Raw genomic sequence first — 15,584 nt, forward strand, 5'->3', positions numbered from 1 at the left:
CGGCGGCAGCGGGCCGCGTGCAGCGCCCGCGCCGCGCGGAGCACGCACACGTACAGCCCGATGTGGCGCGACATGTCCAGCACTACACACACACACACACATATATATCAAATATTTTTATTTAAAATCACTTATTCAACGTCAAAAACTATTACCCATTCGAAATGGTGTGCCTCAGAAATAAGAAGAACGGTCGCAAGAAACTTAGCGGGATAATTTAAATAAAGATATGGATTACAATTGCATTTCGTTGACCTCTAATACTGCATATATCTATACATTTCTGTCCCACACAATTTATTAGATTCCGTAGACAAAATTACCGGAGTCATTCCTCAGGTACGAGCAGATAGCGGGCACGAGCGAGCTGTTAGCGACGAGGTCGATGAACTCGGGCGGCAGGTGCGCGGTGTCGCCCTCCTCCGGCTCCTCCGACTCGTTCTCTTCTAGCGAGCCCTCCTCGGGAGGCCACTTCTCACCGGGGTTCATGTATGATGACAGCACCTTTAACAATATAAAAATAATTGGCGCATTCTATACGAATTTTCTAGCCCCAAACTAGGCATTATCCACACACATATATATAAAGGGCAAATTCAACCGGGAAATCGCCCCCATATTAGGGTTGACAAGCCCCTCATTTTGGAATAACCGACATAAATGACTCGGAAACGAGTTCATATTTTCAATACAGTTAGAGTCACTAACTAAAGTAATCTTTAAAGTACTTTGCGTTATTTGTACTAACATTAATAATTTTTTGTAATAACATTTAATAAAACAACAGAGCTGTACATACCTGTAAGAAAGTTATTCTGTTCATAATGTTTGTTTTATATTTTTCTTATTTTTTTATTTAGTTTAGAATAGCTTGTTGGTGTCTTTAAAAAATAAATAAATGAATAAACTACTGGGTTGAGAGGTTATTAAAATGTAATATATCATAACACCTTGTATATTTTCAATTTAAAAATAAACTACCTTATAAATTTATTAGGAATAAGTAATAAAATCTGCGATTCAACAACGTTCGTGCGCAATTCAGATACAATGTCTCGATCATAAAATTGCAGTCACCGACTAGCCCCAAAACTGTACTTACTATATTTTGCAACAACACCCACAGATTACGCGAGATTTTAATGCAGAGTTCACGAATGCGATAGTGATGTGACGTAATTATATTTGATAACCATAATCATGATCAATTTAAGTAATGCTTTAAATTTACGATTTTACACTGAGATAATGAGTAATAGTTATGAAAAAATTAATGATAAAATCTCCAATTTTTTCCGCCTTTCTTTAACACATATGTCTAAAACATTTTTCGCCATTTCTCGTGCTTGGGCCATCGCCAATTTTTATTCATTAATACAAACTCGTTTTTGTAAAACGTCGTTCAGTCATGCTGTTATTCTACCATTGCGTTATAAGAGTACACACCTGCAGCAACACAGTGACGTGCTCCTCCTCCACTCTCTGGCGTACCAGCGCCTGCTCCACGTTCCAGGATTGTTGCGTAGAGCCAGTTCCGAAGCCAGTGCCCTTCGCCCAGTATAACTGACACTTCTCGTCTTTGCCGCCCACGCCATTGCCGTTCTGCCCTTGCTGTGGAACAAAAAGATATTATGATGAACTTTTCAAAGTACCTACCAATTTTATTTGTTTATTTTTGCACTAAGAGACCCCGCAAACTGCAGACTTTCGATCGGCCGATAGTTTGGTTGAGTTCAGCTGTTAAGTGTGCACTAACCAGTTGACCGACTAACTAACGCACTAACAGTTGGGTCTGTGATGAGTGCGCACACTAGACAACTATCGGCCGACAGTTTTAGGGACGATTAGCTATTAGTTTTAAATCGGCTATTGATGAGTCTGGCCGACTAAACAATCGGTGGTGTGCGCGCCTAGAAGAGCGCTGTACTGATTTAACAGTCGGCCGATAGTTTGCTGACGGTTCAGTTTGAAGGCAATCGTGTAGCCCATCAAACTTTTTTGTCGGCCAATACCGAATGGTTATAATGTGCGCACTCTCGTACATCTTCATACTGATTAAGAAACCAACCAAACTATCGGCCGATCAAAAGTCTGCAGTTTGCGGGGTCTCTTAATAGAACAGAAGATAATCGGCACCTTGTCTTATTTGCTACCGGAACTCTTTTGTTACTTACTGCTAGAGGAAATACAATGAGAGATTAAATTTACTAAATACAATTCAGTTTGATTCTCAATGAACAATTTCTACGTAGATACCACCAATCTGTGGAATTTACCTTAAAGGGTCCATATTATGAAATTCTTATCTGTAGATACTACTACGATTCTATTTTGATGCATCTTTGTTCGCCTTTCATGTAATGGTTTTAAAGATAATATGTACGTTAAATATTATTCCTCCATATCGTGTGTATATTGATGACAACAAAAATAAATTATTTATTTATTGTCCAATTAGCACGGCAGTGCCACTTAAAGTAATTAGACGAAACACAAAAAGGAAAAAATACAAACAAAAAAGGAATATAAATTGAATTAATTATACAATTTCAATGCTCTCCGCGTACTTTAGTATTTTAGAAACTAGGGAAGTCCACCCACCATTGAATGGATCCCATTGAGCATTCTTGTCCAAGAGCGCGTTGAAAGATGCCAATGAACGCGGTATAGGTGCCATGGCTCGAGCAACGGTGCGATGAAGAGGGACCACGAAAAGTTTATTTTTTCGTGGGCGAAGATTATTGATTTTACAATTGCTCATGAAGATCTGCAGCATCAACGTCTCCTCGTAAAATTCGACACATAATTATAGCTGGTCGCAAGTCCGCCTGACCTGCAGGGAATTGAAACCTAAACAACCTAAGAGAAATTTGGTTGGATACATGAAAGGATAATATCGATAGCAACGTTTGTACAGGTATCTTAGGAAAGCCTTCTACTCTTTTTCTTATAATAGTCCGTACTTTTTCTTCTAAGGATATATAAAATATTGGGTTTGTAACACCGAAATTATAAACTTCAATGTTAAAAAATAAATCATATTAACGAAATAATGAACTTATTTAAATGAACGCGCCATGGTGTATTTGTACAGTCACTGTAAGAGTCGATCATCGCACATTATGTCACGCCCTGTTAGCTTTTGCGCCGGCGCGTGCCGTAATTCCACATTTTCCCCCAGTTCACGTTCAAGCATGAATCGGTCAATTGGTTCGCGTGTACTCATAATCATTTACCGTTTTGACCATTTTAGACTTAAATCAATGAACTATGTATATATGAACCATAACAGCGGACAACGTGGTCCTTTTAGCAATTAATGTACGTATGTATTAATGTATGTGTAGAATAATTAATTTATTTTCAGGGAAGATACAGTCTTTAACAAATGATATAACATGACATAGGTAAAATTAATATCGACAATGAGTCCCATACAAGTTAAACAAAAGAACTTTTTTAAGTATAGACGCAACTTATACAGAGTTATTACAATTTTAACAATTATATAAAAAGAGTACAATATTAATTATATAAAAAAAGAGTAGAATTCAATAATATACTTCTTACACATGAAAAATTTAGTATTTTAAGGGTAGAAGGTTGAGTGAAAGGTTTTCTGATTCGAAATATAAAGCCGAGCAGTTTAAACGCTTTCTTAACAATATTAAAATGCATCTTAGAATCTAGAGTAATTCCAAGATCTCTGTTTTCCATATACCCTTTTAAGACTTACACTGCCTAGATTATAATGGAAGATTATCTTATTCTGCTTCCCTGGGAATGAGAAAACACATTTTTAAGGTACAGGTGATTTGTCGTGCAATAATCAATTAATTTATCTAGATCATATTGTAAATGCTGACAGTCAACTAAGTTTGAAATAATTTTAAAAATCTTTGTGTCATCAGAGTAAAGCAAATGACATGATAAATTAAAAACGTGATCAATATCGATTATATATAAAGAGAAAAGTAAAGGACCAAAGTGGGAACCCTGAGGACCTCCGGAGGTAACATAAACAAAATTTTAAATGTAACCAGTTAATGTAACTGCTTGACTTGGATTACTAATGTATGATTTAATCCACCTTAGAAGGTCGCCGTGTACACCGAACGAAGATAATTATGTTATGAGGAGGTTATGATTTATTTTGTCAAATGCTTTGGTAAAGTCTGTATATATAGCGTCAACTTGAAATCTTGACAAATGTGATGTTTAACTGCTTCAGCTAATTGGCCAGTAATCATTTTATCCCGTATTTTGACTAGTGCGGATAATTTAGAAATACCTCAATAGTAATAGTAGTATCAACTAACTAGTAAGTAGTTTAGTATCACCGTTTTTATAGATAGGGGTAATTAATGCTTGTTTTTTTTTTGTGAAAAATAATAAATATGGGAATGGATAATGCTTTTGCAAATTTCTTTAATAATAAAGGATGAATCCCATCATACCCTGCACCTTTATTACCATTTATATTTTGTAAATATTTGTTAACTAAATTGGGAGTAAGATTAATAGATGAAATGTTGATGAAGTTGTTTATTGACGGGATTTCCTCTATATAATAGGTGTATGATCTTCAACAAATACATCTTCAGTGCAAATTTTTTCACCTACGTTTGATGAGTTTCCGTTGTAGGTTAGTTTCGGGGATGTGTTTACAGTTCCTTTTCGAGTTAACATAATTCTATAATAATAAAACCTTAGATTTTTTGATATGTTGGACTCGGCCGATGTTATATAGGAACGGTAGTTCTCACGGTCTAACATAATTTCAAGCGATCGTAATAGTTTCAATTCTAGATAGTCATAAGCATAAACATAAGTTTCCATTAGTTTTCTAGCTCTTGTGAATCTCGCGTTTCTCTATTGGACTTTTAATAAGTGGGTACGTTACTCAGAGTCGATTGTTATTTGTGGGACGAAGTTGTTTGCGTGGGATATATATATATATATATTTCCAGGAAAGAAACAGTAGTAATTTCCAAGATACTTTAACTCCGGATAACTATTGTTACTAAAATCAGTGTTGATCTCTAGCAATTTATAATGGGGATCTTCTGTAACGCGTGGAGTTGAAATGCAGGAAACATTACAATCTGACTTTTGTTATATCGTTTGAAGTCCGAAAAAGATAAAAAGTATGACAACATATGACATAACATCGCTACCGCACAAAGATAAAAAATAGTATTATTATTTGGAGGCTAGATAGCATGAGAAATGTTAAAATCTCCAATTAATAGAAACAATATCAGATTTGAAATAATATCAGAAATGTTATCAAAATATCGTTATTGAACTGAATTAATGTGATCGTTATGAGGCGGGAAATAGCCACAGCATATATGCAGCGAAATATTGTATCGGTACGGTAAAACGTAATAAGTGTATAACATGTCAGTTTTCAATAAAATAGTATTTGTGATGGAGTGCGCAGCTTACCGCGGCATCGGTGGGCTCGTGGTGCGTGAAGACAGCCAGGCAGGCCAGCACCAGCCGCACGGCGCCCAGGTCCAGCAGCGCCGTGCGCAGCTCGCGGCCCTCCGCCCCGCGCCCCGCCGCCTCCAGCAGGCGCGCCGTCACGCGGAACGGGAGCGTGCCCAGCGACCACGCCGGCCCACCCGCCCCGCCAACCCCGCCCGCCGTCACCGAACCTACACATCGTGATTTACGGATATAACGCTACGCTCAGATCAATTATACGTTAACAATCTAGATAGACTATGGCAGCTGTTAGGACGACGAAAAAATATAGTCTAGAACATAGTTTCTCAACCTTATTTTGCTCACCGCCCACTTTGAGAATATGTTTTTTTCTAGAGTATTTTTTTGCCTTTTTAGACTATATTTTTTAATCTAACCACGCCCCATCTGCGCCATCTCAATGCCCCCTAATTTTCTCTGGGTCTTCTACTGCCCCCCCGAAAGTTTCAAACGCCCACAAGGGGGCGTTATCGCCCACGTTGGGAACCTATGGTCTAGAGATAACTCTATTTCTCTCTTTTTTTATTCTCTTCTTCCTCCTCTATTTTGAGCAATGTCCGCACACTAGCACAAGGTGTCATACAAATTGCGAGGGTGAGACGTAACTTATCGAGCACACTAAAATATTGAACCTGACTTCTTTTTAGAGGTTGTCCAATAGCAAGAGACTGTATCTAGTCGTATAAATTATGTAATTAGCTACGAATATGCCTGTGACACAGCACTGCACGGAACAAAATTTGCAATGCGATTAAGCTATAAGAATAATTAATTGTTCAACAAGTGAGCAAAGTTATTTTTTTTAAATTTGCTCTCGTTTGAAGCATACAACTTTTCACCTCGACTAGTGAGAAAAGTGTTATAGGTTTTTAGTAAGAGAAATAATGTTTACTCATATTTATTTTAAATATTAAGTCTGTAAAAAGGCAATAGAAAAATTTATAAATCTAAATTTCGTTAAGTAACATATAAATTTTTATGACAGAGATAATACGCTAGACTAAAATGAGTTTCGGAACGCACCGGATCGTATTGTTAATTTTTTTAACGCCGAGTAATTCCCGGATGTATGGTCACGTGGGGTTCGAAATTTAAATCACTTTGCCTCACGCTCGCAGCAAAAACCGTTTTTGCTGCGAGTTTTCACGTAGCAATAGCGCCCTTTTCGTGCTGGAGAGGTGAAATAGTAGATTTTACAACGAGTGGTTTTGTGAACGAGTTATAAACTCTGCTTTTCATTTCGATTGCGAGGAATTTAAACACTAGTATAATATAGACATTTTTAACAATTTCAGCAGCAGCCGCAGCAGGTGCACGGCGCGCGCACCCTCCTCCAGCAGCGCGTGCGCGAACCCGCGCAGCTTCAGCAGCAGCGCCAGCGCCACGAGCGTATGTCACGATGATGACTTCAATAAATATGAGACTCACGCGCGTGCTCGTCGAGCGGCACGCCCAGCAGCAGCCGCAGCAGGTGCACGGCGCGCGCGCCCTCCTCCAGCAGCGCGTGCGCGAACCCGCGCAGCTTCAGCAGCAGCGCCAGCGCCACGAGCGTATGTCACGATGATGACTTCAATAAATATGAGACTCACGCGCGTGCTCGTCGAGCGGCACGCCCAGCAGCAGCCGCAGCAGGTGCACGGCGCGCGCGCCCTCCTCCAGCAGCGCGTGCGCGAACCCGCGCAGCTTCAGCAGCAGCGCCAGCGCCACGAGCGTATGTCACGATGATGACTTCAATAAATATGAGACTTACGCGCGTGCTCGTCGAGCGGCACGCCCAGCAGCAGCCGCAGCAGGTGCACGGCGCGCGCGCCCTCCTCCAGCAGCGCGTGCGCGAACCCGCGCAGCTTCAGCAGCAGCGCCAGCGCCACGAGCGTATGTCACGATGATGACTTCAATAAATATGAGACTTACGCGCGTGCTCGTCGAGCGGCACGCCCAGCAGCAGCCGCAGCAGGTGCACGGCGCGCGCGCCCTCCTCCAGCAGCGCGTGCGCGAACCCGCGCAGCTTCAGCAGCAGCGCCAGCGCCACGAGCGTATGTCACGATGATGACTTCAATAAATATGAGACTTACGCGCGTGCTCGTCGAGCGGCACGCCCAGCAGCAGCCGCAGCAGGTGCACGGCGCGCGCGCCCTCCTCCAGCAGCGCGTGCGCGAACCCGCGCAGCTTCAGCAGCAGCGCCAGCGCCACGAGCGTATGTCACGATGATGACTTCAATAAATATGAGACTTACGCGCGTGCTCGTCGAGCGGCACGCCCAGCAGCAGCCGCAGCAGGTGCACGGCGCGCGCGCCCTCCTCCAGCAGCGCGTGCGCGAACCCGCGCAGCTTCAGCAGCAGCGCGAGCGCCACGAGCGCGTGCGTCGCCACGCCGCCCTCCTCGCCGCCCGCGCCCGCCCCGCCCGGCCCGCACCCGCCGCATGCGCTGCCCACTGCGCCCGCGTTGGCCGCAGACGTCACGCCCATCTCGCACACGTCCTATTATTTTAGTAATTTATTCAGAAACGATGTCACAAATCAATTACAAAATTAATTAACAGATACGAATAGCGAACAGTCTACTATAATCAGACAATCATACGAGTATACAATATACTTTTAAGAGATCCTACAAATTTTGTGAGAATTTAAATAAAATTATTTTAATTTGTTTTTTCAAAAACTGGAACTTTTTGAAAAAGTGGACATTTGACATGTGCGTTTTTTTAGGGCGAGGTATTTTTACATTTATATATTGCAACAACCAGGGATATTGTTAAAATATATCTATAGCATTATTAATTATTTTGTAATAATTTTATTAGTGGCATTACTTAGCTTATGTCTCGCTGCGCGCAATTTAGGGGATTCAAGCATCTAAAATAGCACTCGCTATACAGTATTTTCATACAAAAAATACTTTCAAACAACGCTAGTGAGGCAAATTGTTCACGCACATTTATATATTTTCTACTTATACCTTCTTGCTCCAATGTAATTTACCGCAACTATTTAAACTCTGTATTTATTTAACTAGCTTAAATCAATTCACCTCCAAACCATATCTATTCTTTCTACTTATTTATTAATACGGCTTTACTCACTTTGTTGTCGGTGTCGGTACCGACTAGTTTCGGACCATTCGGAGGACCTTCATCAGGGTGAGTGTGGTGGGTTCACGATAACGTCCCACCTCGTACTGCGGACTTGGGCTCGATTTGCGCGGCTGGACAGGGCGGGGAGTACAGGGGGCGCGGGGTGCGCCGGTGATGACGAGCACGGTGTCAATGACACTGTATTAATGTTGGTGTCCACGGGTGCACAGAATGTACTCACAATGTCCACTATGTGATCATCGGCACTAAGGGGTAAGAGGTAACGTCCCACACGTTATCGCGAACCCACCACACTCACCCTGATGAAGGACCTCGGAATGGTCCGAAACTAGCCGGTACCGACACCGACAAAAACGTGAGTAAAGCCGTATTAATAAATAATTTCATAATGACTCACGAAAGTTTTAATATTCTTTCTACGTTATAATAGTAATAAATAGAAATTAATGGAACTTCAAGTGTGTTTGCTGTCACATTATTATAAACTTAATTTGTATAAGACTGTATGAATCGGACGTGGCGTGAAAATGGTTTACCATTTGCTCCACACGTCAACTCTTATTGTTTTATTTATATCACGTAATACACACAAATGTAAAAAGTAGAACTAAATTCTTGGAACTAAATGTAGTGATTACTTTCAAATAAACACAAGCATGCACAGAAATAATTAATTTTAGGTATTATATAGAATAAGTTAATTTTTTTTAAATTAATAAATGAGTAGGTTACATAGTTATATCTACAGTTACATTAATTTTCTAATTAGACCATTATTAAAGATAACCATTTTTGCTGCAAATGGTCTTGCGGAATTTGGCATAGGAATCTGGATGGATCTCTTGGCGTTGCGTAGAGACGTCGCTTCATTGTGTGTCTTCTACCGCATCTATCACGGGGAGTGTTCCGAAGAGCTGTTTAACCTGATTCCTGCCGCCGAATTCCACCTTCGCACGACACGCCACAAGTTAGGATTTCATCCCCACCATCTGGATGTGTGGCGGTCCTCTACAGTGCGGTTTTCAAGGAGCTTTCTCCCTCGTACTACAAAGCTATGGATTGAGCTTCCTTGTGCGGTGTTTCCGGGACAATACGACATGGGTACCTTCAAAAAAAGCGCGTACACCTTCCTTAAAGGCCGGCAACGCTCTTGTGATTCCTCTGGTGTTGCAAGAGAATGTGGGCGGCGGTGATCACTTAACACCAGGTGACCCGTACGCTCGTTTGTCCTCCTATTCCATAAAAAAAAAGGAATCAGCAAATATGTCAATATCAGCTACGCTATAAAGATTTAAAATTTTACATAATCGTGGTACTGGTGAATTGGTACCTAGTATTTACTGTATTTACGACGACACTTTTTCAATTTAGACCGACAAATTTATTGTATTAGGGGACTTTAATTTACCTAACTTAGAATGGAAAATATCTGAGGACGGTTGTTCATATCAAGCATGTAATATACAAAGTACCTCTCAATTTGAATTAATTGACAACTTTTCGATTTGCAATCTTTTACAGTATAACTCAATTTTGAACATAAATAATAAAATATTAGATCTTATACTATCGAATAATGAGGTTTCTGTCTCTCAGTCAACCGCCCTCTAGTGCCTGAGGATGCCCACCATTAAGCATTAACAATTTATGCTGAATTTGTTGAACTACATTCATTAGAAAGTGAACTACATTTAAAGTACCAGTAACCCAGGAGATTACGATAATATTAAAAAGAAACTTGATGAGGTTGACTGGATATACCATATTAATAATAAAACTTTTGAGGAAGCTGTAAGTTTTGTTTATGATATATTATACAAATTAAGAGACGAGTATATACCATCTAAACAAATTTACAATAACCGCAAATATCCCCAGTGGTATAAATTGCCTCTTATCAAAATCTTAAAGGAAAAATACAAATTTCGCAAAAAACTCAAAAATTATGGCAATCTTTCCGATTTTCATTCATACGTCACTTTAAGAGATCGTGCTGTTAGAATGGAGCGTGAAATGTTTGATGAATATATTAAAAAAATTGAGACGAATATAAGCAAAAATCCTAGGTCATTCTGGTCGTACGTGAAGTCGAAGAGGGGTTCAAACAACTACCCCGCTGTATTTACATACTTGGGCCGATACTCAAGTAATGGTGAGGAGATTTGTAATATGTACGGAGATTTTTTTCATTCAAACTTTCTTAAAAATACAGTTTCCGTCAATAATAAAGAAACAATAGTCATATAGAAATAAGTAAAGAAGAAGTTCTTAAACTATTCAAATGCTTGGAATCCATACAAGTCTGCTGGTCCCGATAACATTCCACCCTTACTAATCATCATGTGCGCCGATAATCTCTGTACTCCTTTGACACTTCTTTATAGACGTTCCATTAATGAAAGCATTTTAGCTGATATCTGGAAGAAAGCCTTTATCACACCAATTCATAAAAGTGGCCCTATAGGGCTATAGGTCTATAGACCGAGTGGAAAACTATAGACCAATTTCTAAACTATGTGTTTTTGTCAAAGTTCTAGAAAAAATAGTGCACAAGCAAGTTCAATTTGCCCTAAACACATATTAAGTGAAAATCAACATGGCTTTCTTACTGGAAGATCAACCACATCGAATTTGCTTCTTTGCACTGAAATACTGTCAAAGTACTGTCGGAGCCTTCCCAAGTAGATGTCATATAAGAAAGACTGACTTTAAGAAAGCATTTGATATAATTGACCATTCTATTCTTCTTGACAAATTACTACAAATAGGGATTCGAGGCAACTTATATCGATGGTTTTCAGCTTATATCGCCAATAGATGTCAAGATGTTCTAAATGGTTTTAAATCTGCTACTATGTGTATTCCTTCAGGAGTCCCACAAGGATCCATTCTGGGCCCCCTCTTATTTAATATTTTCGTAAATGACATATCCTCTAATTTTAAACACTCCAAAATAATACTATACGCCGATGATATGAAAATACTTTGCCCGGTTAATTGTGTTAGAGACGCTAAACTTTTAAAACTGATCTAGATAAATTTGTTAGTTATTCTGCAGAACACAAATTAGATCTCAATATTTCAAAATGCTTTATTTGCACATATACTAGAAAACAGAATGTCATATATGAAAATTACTCAATATCTGGAACATCGATAACAAGAGTATCATCCATTAAAGATCTTTGATTCAAAGCTTCTATTTGATCTACACATAAACAATATAATTATTAAGGCTAATAAGACATTAGGGTTTATCATAAGGATGTGTTCTGAACTAACATCAATTAAACTGATGAAAATATTATACTGTGCTTACGTTCGTAGCCATCTAGAATACGCATCTCAAGTATGGAATCCTGTTTATAATTTGTACATTAACCGCATTGAAGCAATACAGAAAAGATTCATACGTTACTTACAATTCCGTACAAAAAACTATAAAAAAAACGCTGTAAAAAAAATTTTTTTTGCCTCTCCAAGAAAGGCGACGTGTTGCAGACATTACTTATATCCTAAATATAGCAAACGGTAGAGTTAACTGTGCAGAACTGCTAGAGCAGATTGGCTTACGAACCACTGTCAGCTCCCAAAGGCGAGGCAACATACTTGAAATGCAATCAGCAAAATGTAATTATAGACAGAACAGTTTTCTTATAAGAGCAGGCAAACTTTATAATGAATTTAATAGTGAATACGACCTTGACTTATTCAAGACGACACCATTTCAATTTAGACGTCAAGTAAATAAAAACTTTTAATTTATATAAAGTAAAACTTCCTTATTTTTATCTATCGCATTGATTATATATTCAATAAAAGATATCCAGATTTTGCATGCAGATCTAGAACGAGAATATCCATGTCGATCGGACGAGAGGTAATTGTTCATATTATGGTTCCGAACCGGCGGCTATGATGCTAACGGGCATTACCTCATAGGCATCGTCCAGTTTGATCCAGTCCAGCTCGAGCGCGTGGTGCGGCGGCGCGGGCGGCGGCGCGGGCACGGCGTGCGGGCGCGGCAGGCGGGCCGCCACCAGCGCCAGGCCGCCGCACGCGCCGAACGCGCGCAGCACGCCGCCCGCGCACGAGCCGCCGCCGACACAGCCGAGCCACAGCGGCGGCGATTCTATACACGTAACATTGTTCCGTTCATTTATTTCAATTTTTTGGTCCTGTCTATTAGCGAAATTTAAGCATATAGTATATTATATTGCATGCATATTTCACAGCTGGACAGATGCCCCGATGCCATATTTTCGCATTCATTGACACTACTCGATATCCACGGCCACGTTTCGTCACAAAAAGAAATTCTGCAATCCCCATGTAAAACATTTATTCATTAAAGCGACCCCAGTACATCTGTCTACGGACGTCTGACTGTAATAAATGTGATCGGTGTGCGCACTGACCGGATGTTTCGGCGCGACGCGCACGCAGAGTGAGCGCAAGCTGCGGGCCGGCCGCACACTCGCTCAGTTCGCCCAGTGTGACACTGCTCGGGATGTATTCACTGATACCCGCCGCCTGCACCAGGATCTTCTCTGTGCTTTCTGCAAACAAACACTAACCTAAGTAAATGGATTCATTGATGAAATTGAGTTTCTCTAATAAATATTTATATTGTAGTCCTGCTTTGCACTAAAATATTTCTGACCTTCAGAATAAAAACCTTCACCATATTAGAGATGATAAATGAAAAAATATAAAATATATATGTATATAGTTTATTTCAGATAAGTATCATACCATACATAATGGTAATAAATTCTTATTAAAAAAAAATTATGAGAATAAACAAAAAACCAAAAAATTCTTTCACTTATATGTATGTAGGTTGTCAGAACCTGCACCAGATTAAATATATCTATGCAACTATATTTTAAATCTAGAGTTTTGGTCAATATTAAGTTTATTCATTTGCCAAAATTTTTACAATTATTAAATAATGTCGAACAAATATGGCCAATTATTAATATTCGGAATATGTTTAAATTAACAGTTGTGTAAAGTAAATATTATATATGTTTGTAGGAACACATACCTTCGAAAATGGACGTCGTGGCGACATCTGTGCTAGCCTTGCTCTGCCTCTTCTTGTTCATCTGCTGTTTGAGAGCGTTCTTCACGTCCTTCACACGCTTGTCCTTCGAGGCGCTTGCGGCGGCAAGAGACAGCTCCCAGGCTTCCGCTACGGCCATGATGGCCGTGTCTGATGCGCTGCGCAGCACCGACCCGGACGTCGACGCCGACGAGTTGGATGTAGACAGCTTCAGTTCCTCTTCCATTACTGGCACTATCGATGAAGGAATAGTCAATGAGACTAGCTTATAGCTTACTAATAATAGAATAAACTCAAAATCAGTCAAGTGCCAAATCGAATTAACTTTTTCGTATGGTATTTATATAGTTCTTCATGCATTTTAATTAAAGTCTGTGCAAGTAAATAAGGCAATACTAACGTGGAGGCCGATGTTCTGCGAGCAGAGTCTTGATGGTGGTATGCGCTGGCAGCGTGAGCAACGTGACGCCTCGAGCGGCGGGGTGGCCCGCGTGGGGCGGCGCCGTCCACGTGTCAGGGGCCACCGTCGGTGACGTGACCGGCGACGAGACGGGGGACGTGACATTTGATGCGACCGGAGACGTGACGGGTGATGGAGGCGCCCACCGCACTGACACCGTGGTGCGCTCGCCCGACAGTACCAGCCGCAGGATCAGCGACCGGGTGAACCCAGATATCCCCTCAGTACCTGATGCATAACACACGTGTATCAATATTCTTTGCACCACTTTCCAATTAAATGTATTCCAATATCGAAAAGTCTAAGCTCTGCTCAGTGTCTGTAAATTCTTCCATTATTAATGGCTACTCTTATCAGGAGCGATATTTATAAGTAATTAATAATATATAATTATTTATTTATAATAAGTACTTATAAATAATCGCTCGCTTGACTCGCTAGTTGCATTTAAATCTTGACATAATATGCGAGTCTTTTTTTATGTATCTTAAGGTATCTTAATCTAAATATAAAAAAGCCTTAAAGCGTGGTTAAATCTTACTCTTACCTGTGTGTTCCATGGAATCGAGTATGGAGTGCAGTGTAGTCGCGAACAGTTTCTGGTTTGCCGTGTGACACACTGTCAGCTCCGAGAAAAGACGGATCGTGTTCTCTTCTAACAACGCAAACAACGCGCCCTCCTGCCATGACCTGGGAATATAAATAATACAATAATAATTTAAACACGGCTTAGAAACGTGTTTTGTTTGTTTCTAAAGCAGTCTCTGAACTATAACAATGTCAGTGACCTAATAACGACGTCTAAAATAAAGTTTATCTTTTTCTATTACGGCCCTGACAAAATTCCAACCTCCACATTTTTTGTTAATGTTGAACAAAGCATAAACAATAATGAAATAAAATCTATCCAGTACATATACCATCAGCGCGTCAAAATAGAAGACCCTCGCAAATCAACAACGATAGTCCAGTGCAAACGCTGCCAACAATATGGACACTCGAAAAATAACTGCATGCGGCCTCTTCGCTGCCTAAAGTGTGCCGAAGGACATGACACTGCCCAATGCCCTAAAAAAGGTAGAAACTCACCAGCGAAATGTGCATTGTGTCTTCAAGACCACCCTGCTTACTTTAAAGGATGCCAGGTTTATAGAGAGATCCTGCTAAGAAAAACAAAGAAAACCCGAAAAGAACCATACTCGGCCGATATCAATGTTGATAGTAGGAAGCGTCCATCTAAACCCAATACTGAAGTCATTATACAGACTGGGAATGGGGTCCCCAAACCCTCAACTGGACGAAATACAAGTCAAATATCATACTCTGACGTGGTTACCGGACGTAATAATCACCTGAAGGAAACAGACCACACTGCATACACCGGTAGAGAAAACCACGAAAAACCCTCAAAAATAGAATCACTCTTAATAAAGCAAAGTGTAAAAATCGACAGTCATCAGGCCCAAAAG

The 15,584-nt window shown here is 40.2% G+C and overlaps 1 protein-coding gene across 1 annotated transcript in view; it reads right to left on the bottom strand.

The window, feature by feature from the left end:
- Positions 1 to 12,480: 12,480 nt before the first annotated feature.
- LOC126966107 (baculoviral IAP repeat-containing protein 6-like) overlaps positions 12,481 to 15,584 on the bottom strand; it is a 70,513-nt gene continuing 67,409 nt past the window's right edge. Inside the window, exons 44-48 of the mRNA XM_050809981.1 lie at positions 14,663 to 14,805; positions 14,056 to 14,343; positions 13,638 to 13,889; positions 13,006 to 13,146; positions 12,481 to 12,719 (exon numbers count right to left, since the gene is read on the bottom strand). Coding sequence (XP_050665938.1) covers positions 12,481 to 12,719; positions 13,006 to 13,146; positions 13,638 to 13,889; positions 14,056 to 14,343; positions 14,663 to 14,805 — 1,063 coding nt within the window. The remainder of the gene's footprint in view (positions 12,720 to 13,005; positions 13,147 to 13,637; positions 13,890 to 14,055; positions 14,344 to 14,662; positions 14,806 to 15,584) is intronic.

Source organism: Leptidea sinapis, chromosome 9, assembly GCF_905404315.1.
Source record: "Leptidea sinapis chromosome 9, ilLepSina1.1, whole genome shotgun sequence".
Lineage (NCBI taxonomy): Eukaryota > Metazoa > Arthropoda > Insecta > Lepidoptera > Pieridae > Leptidea > Leptidea sinapis.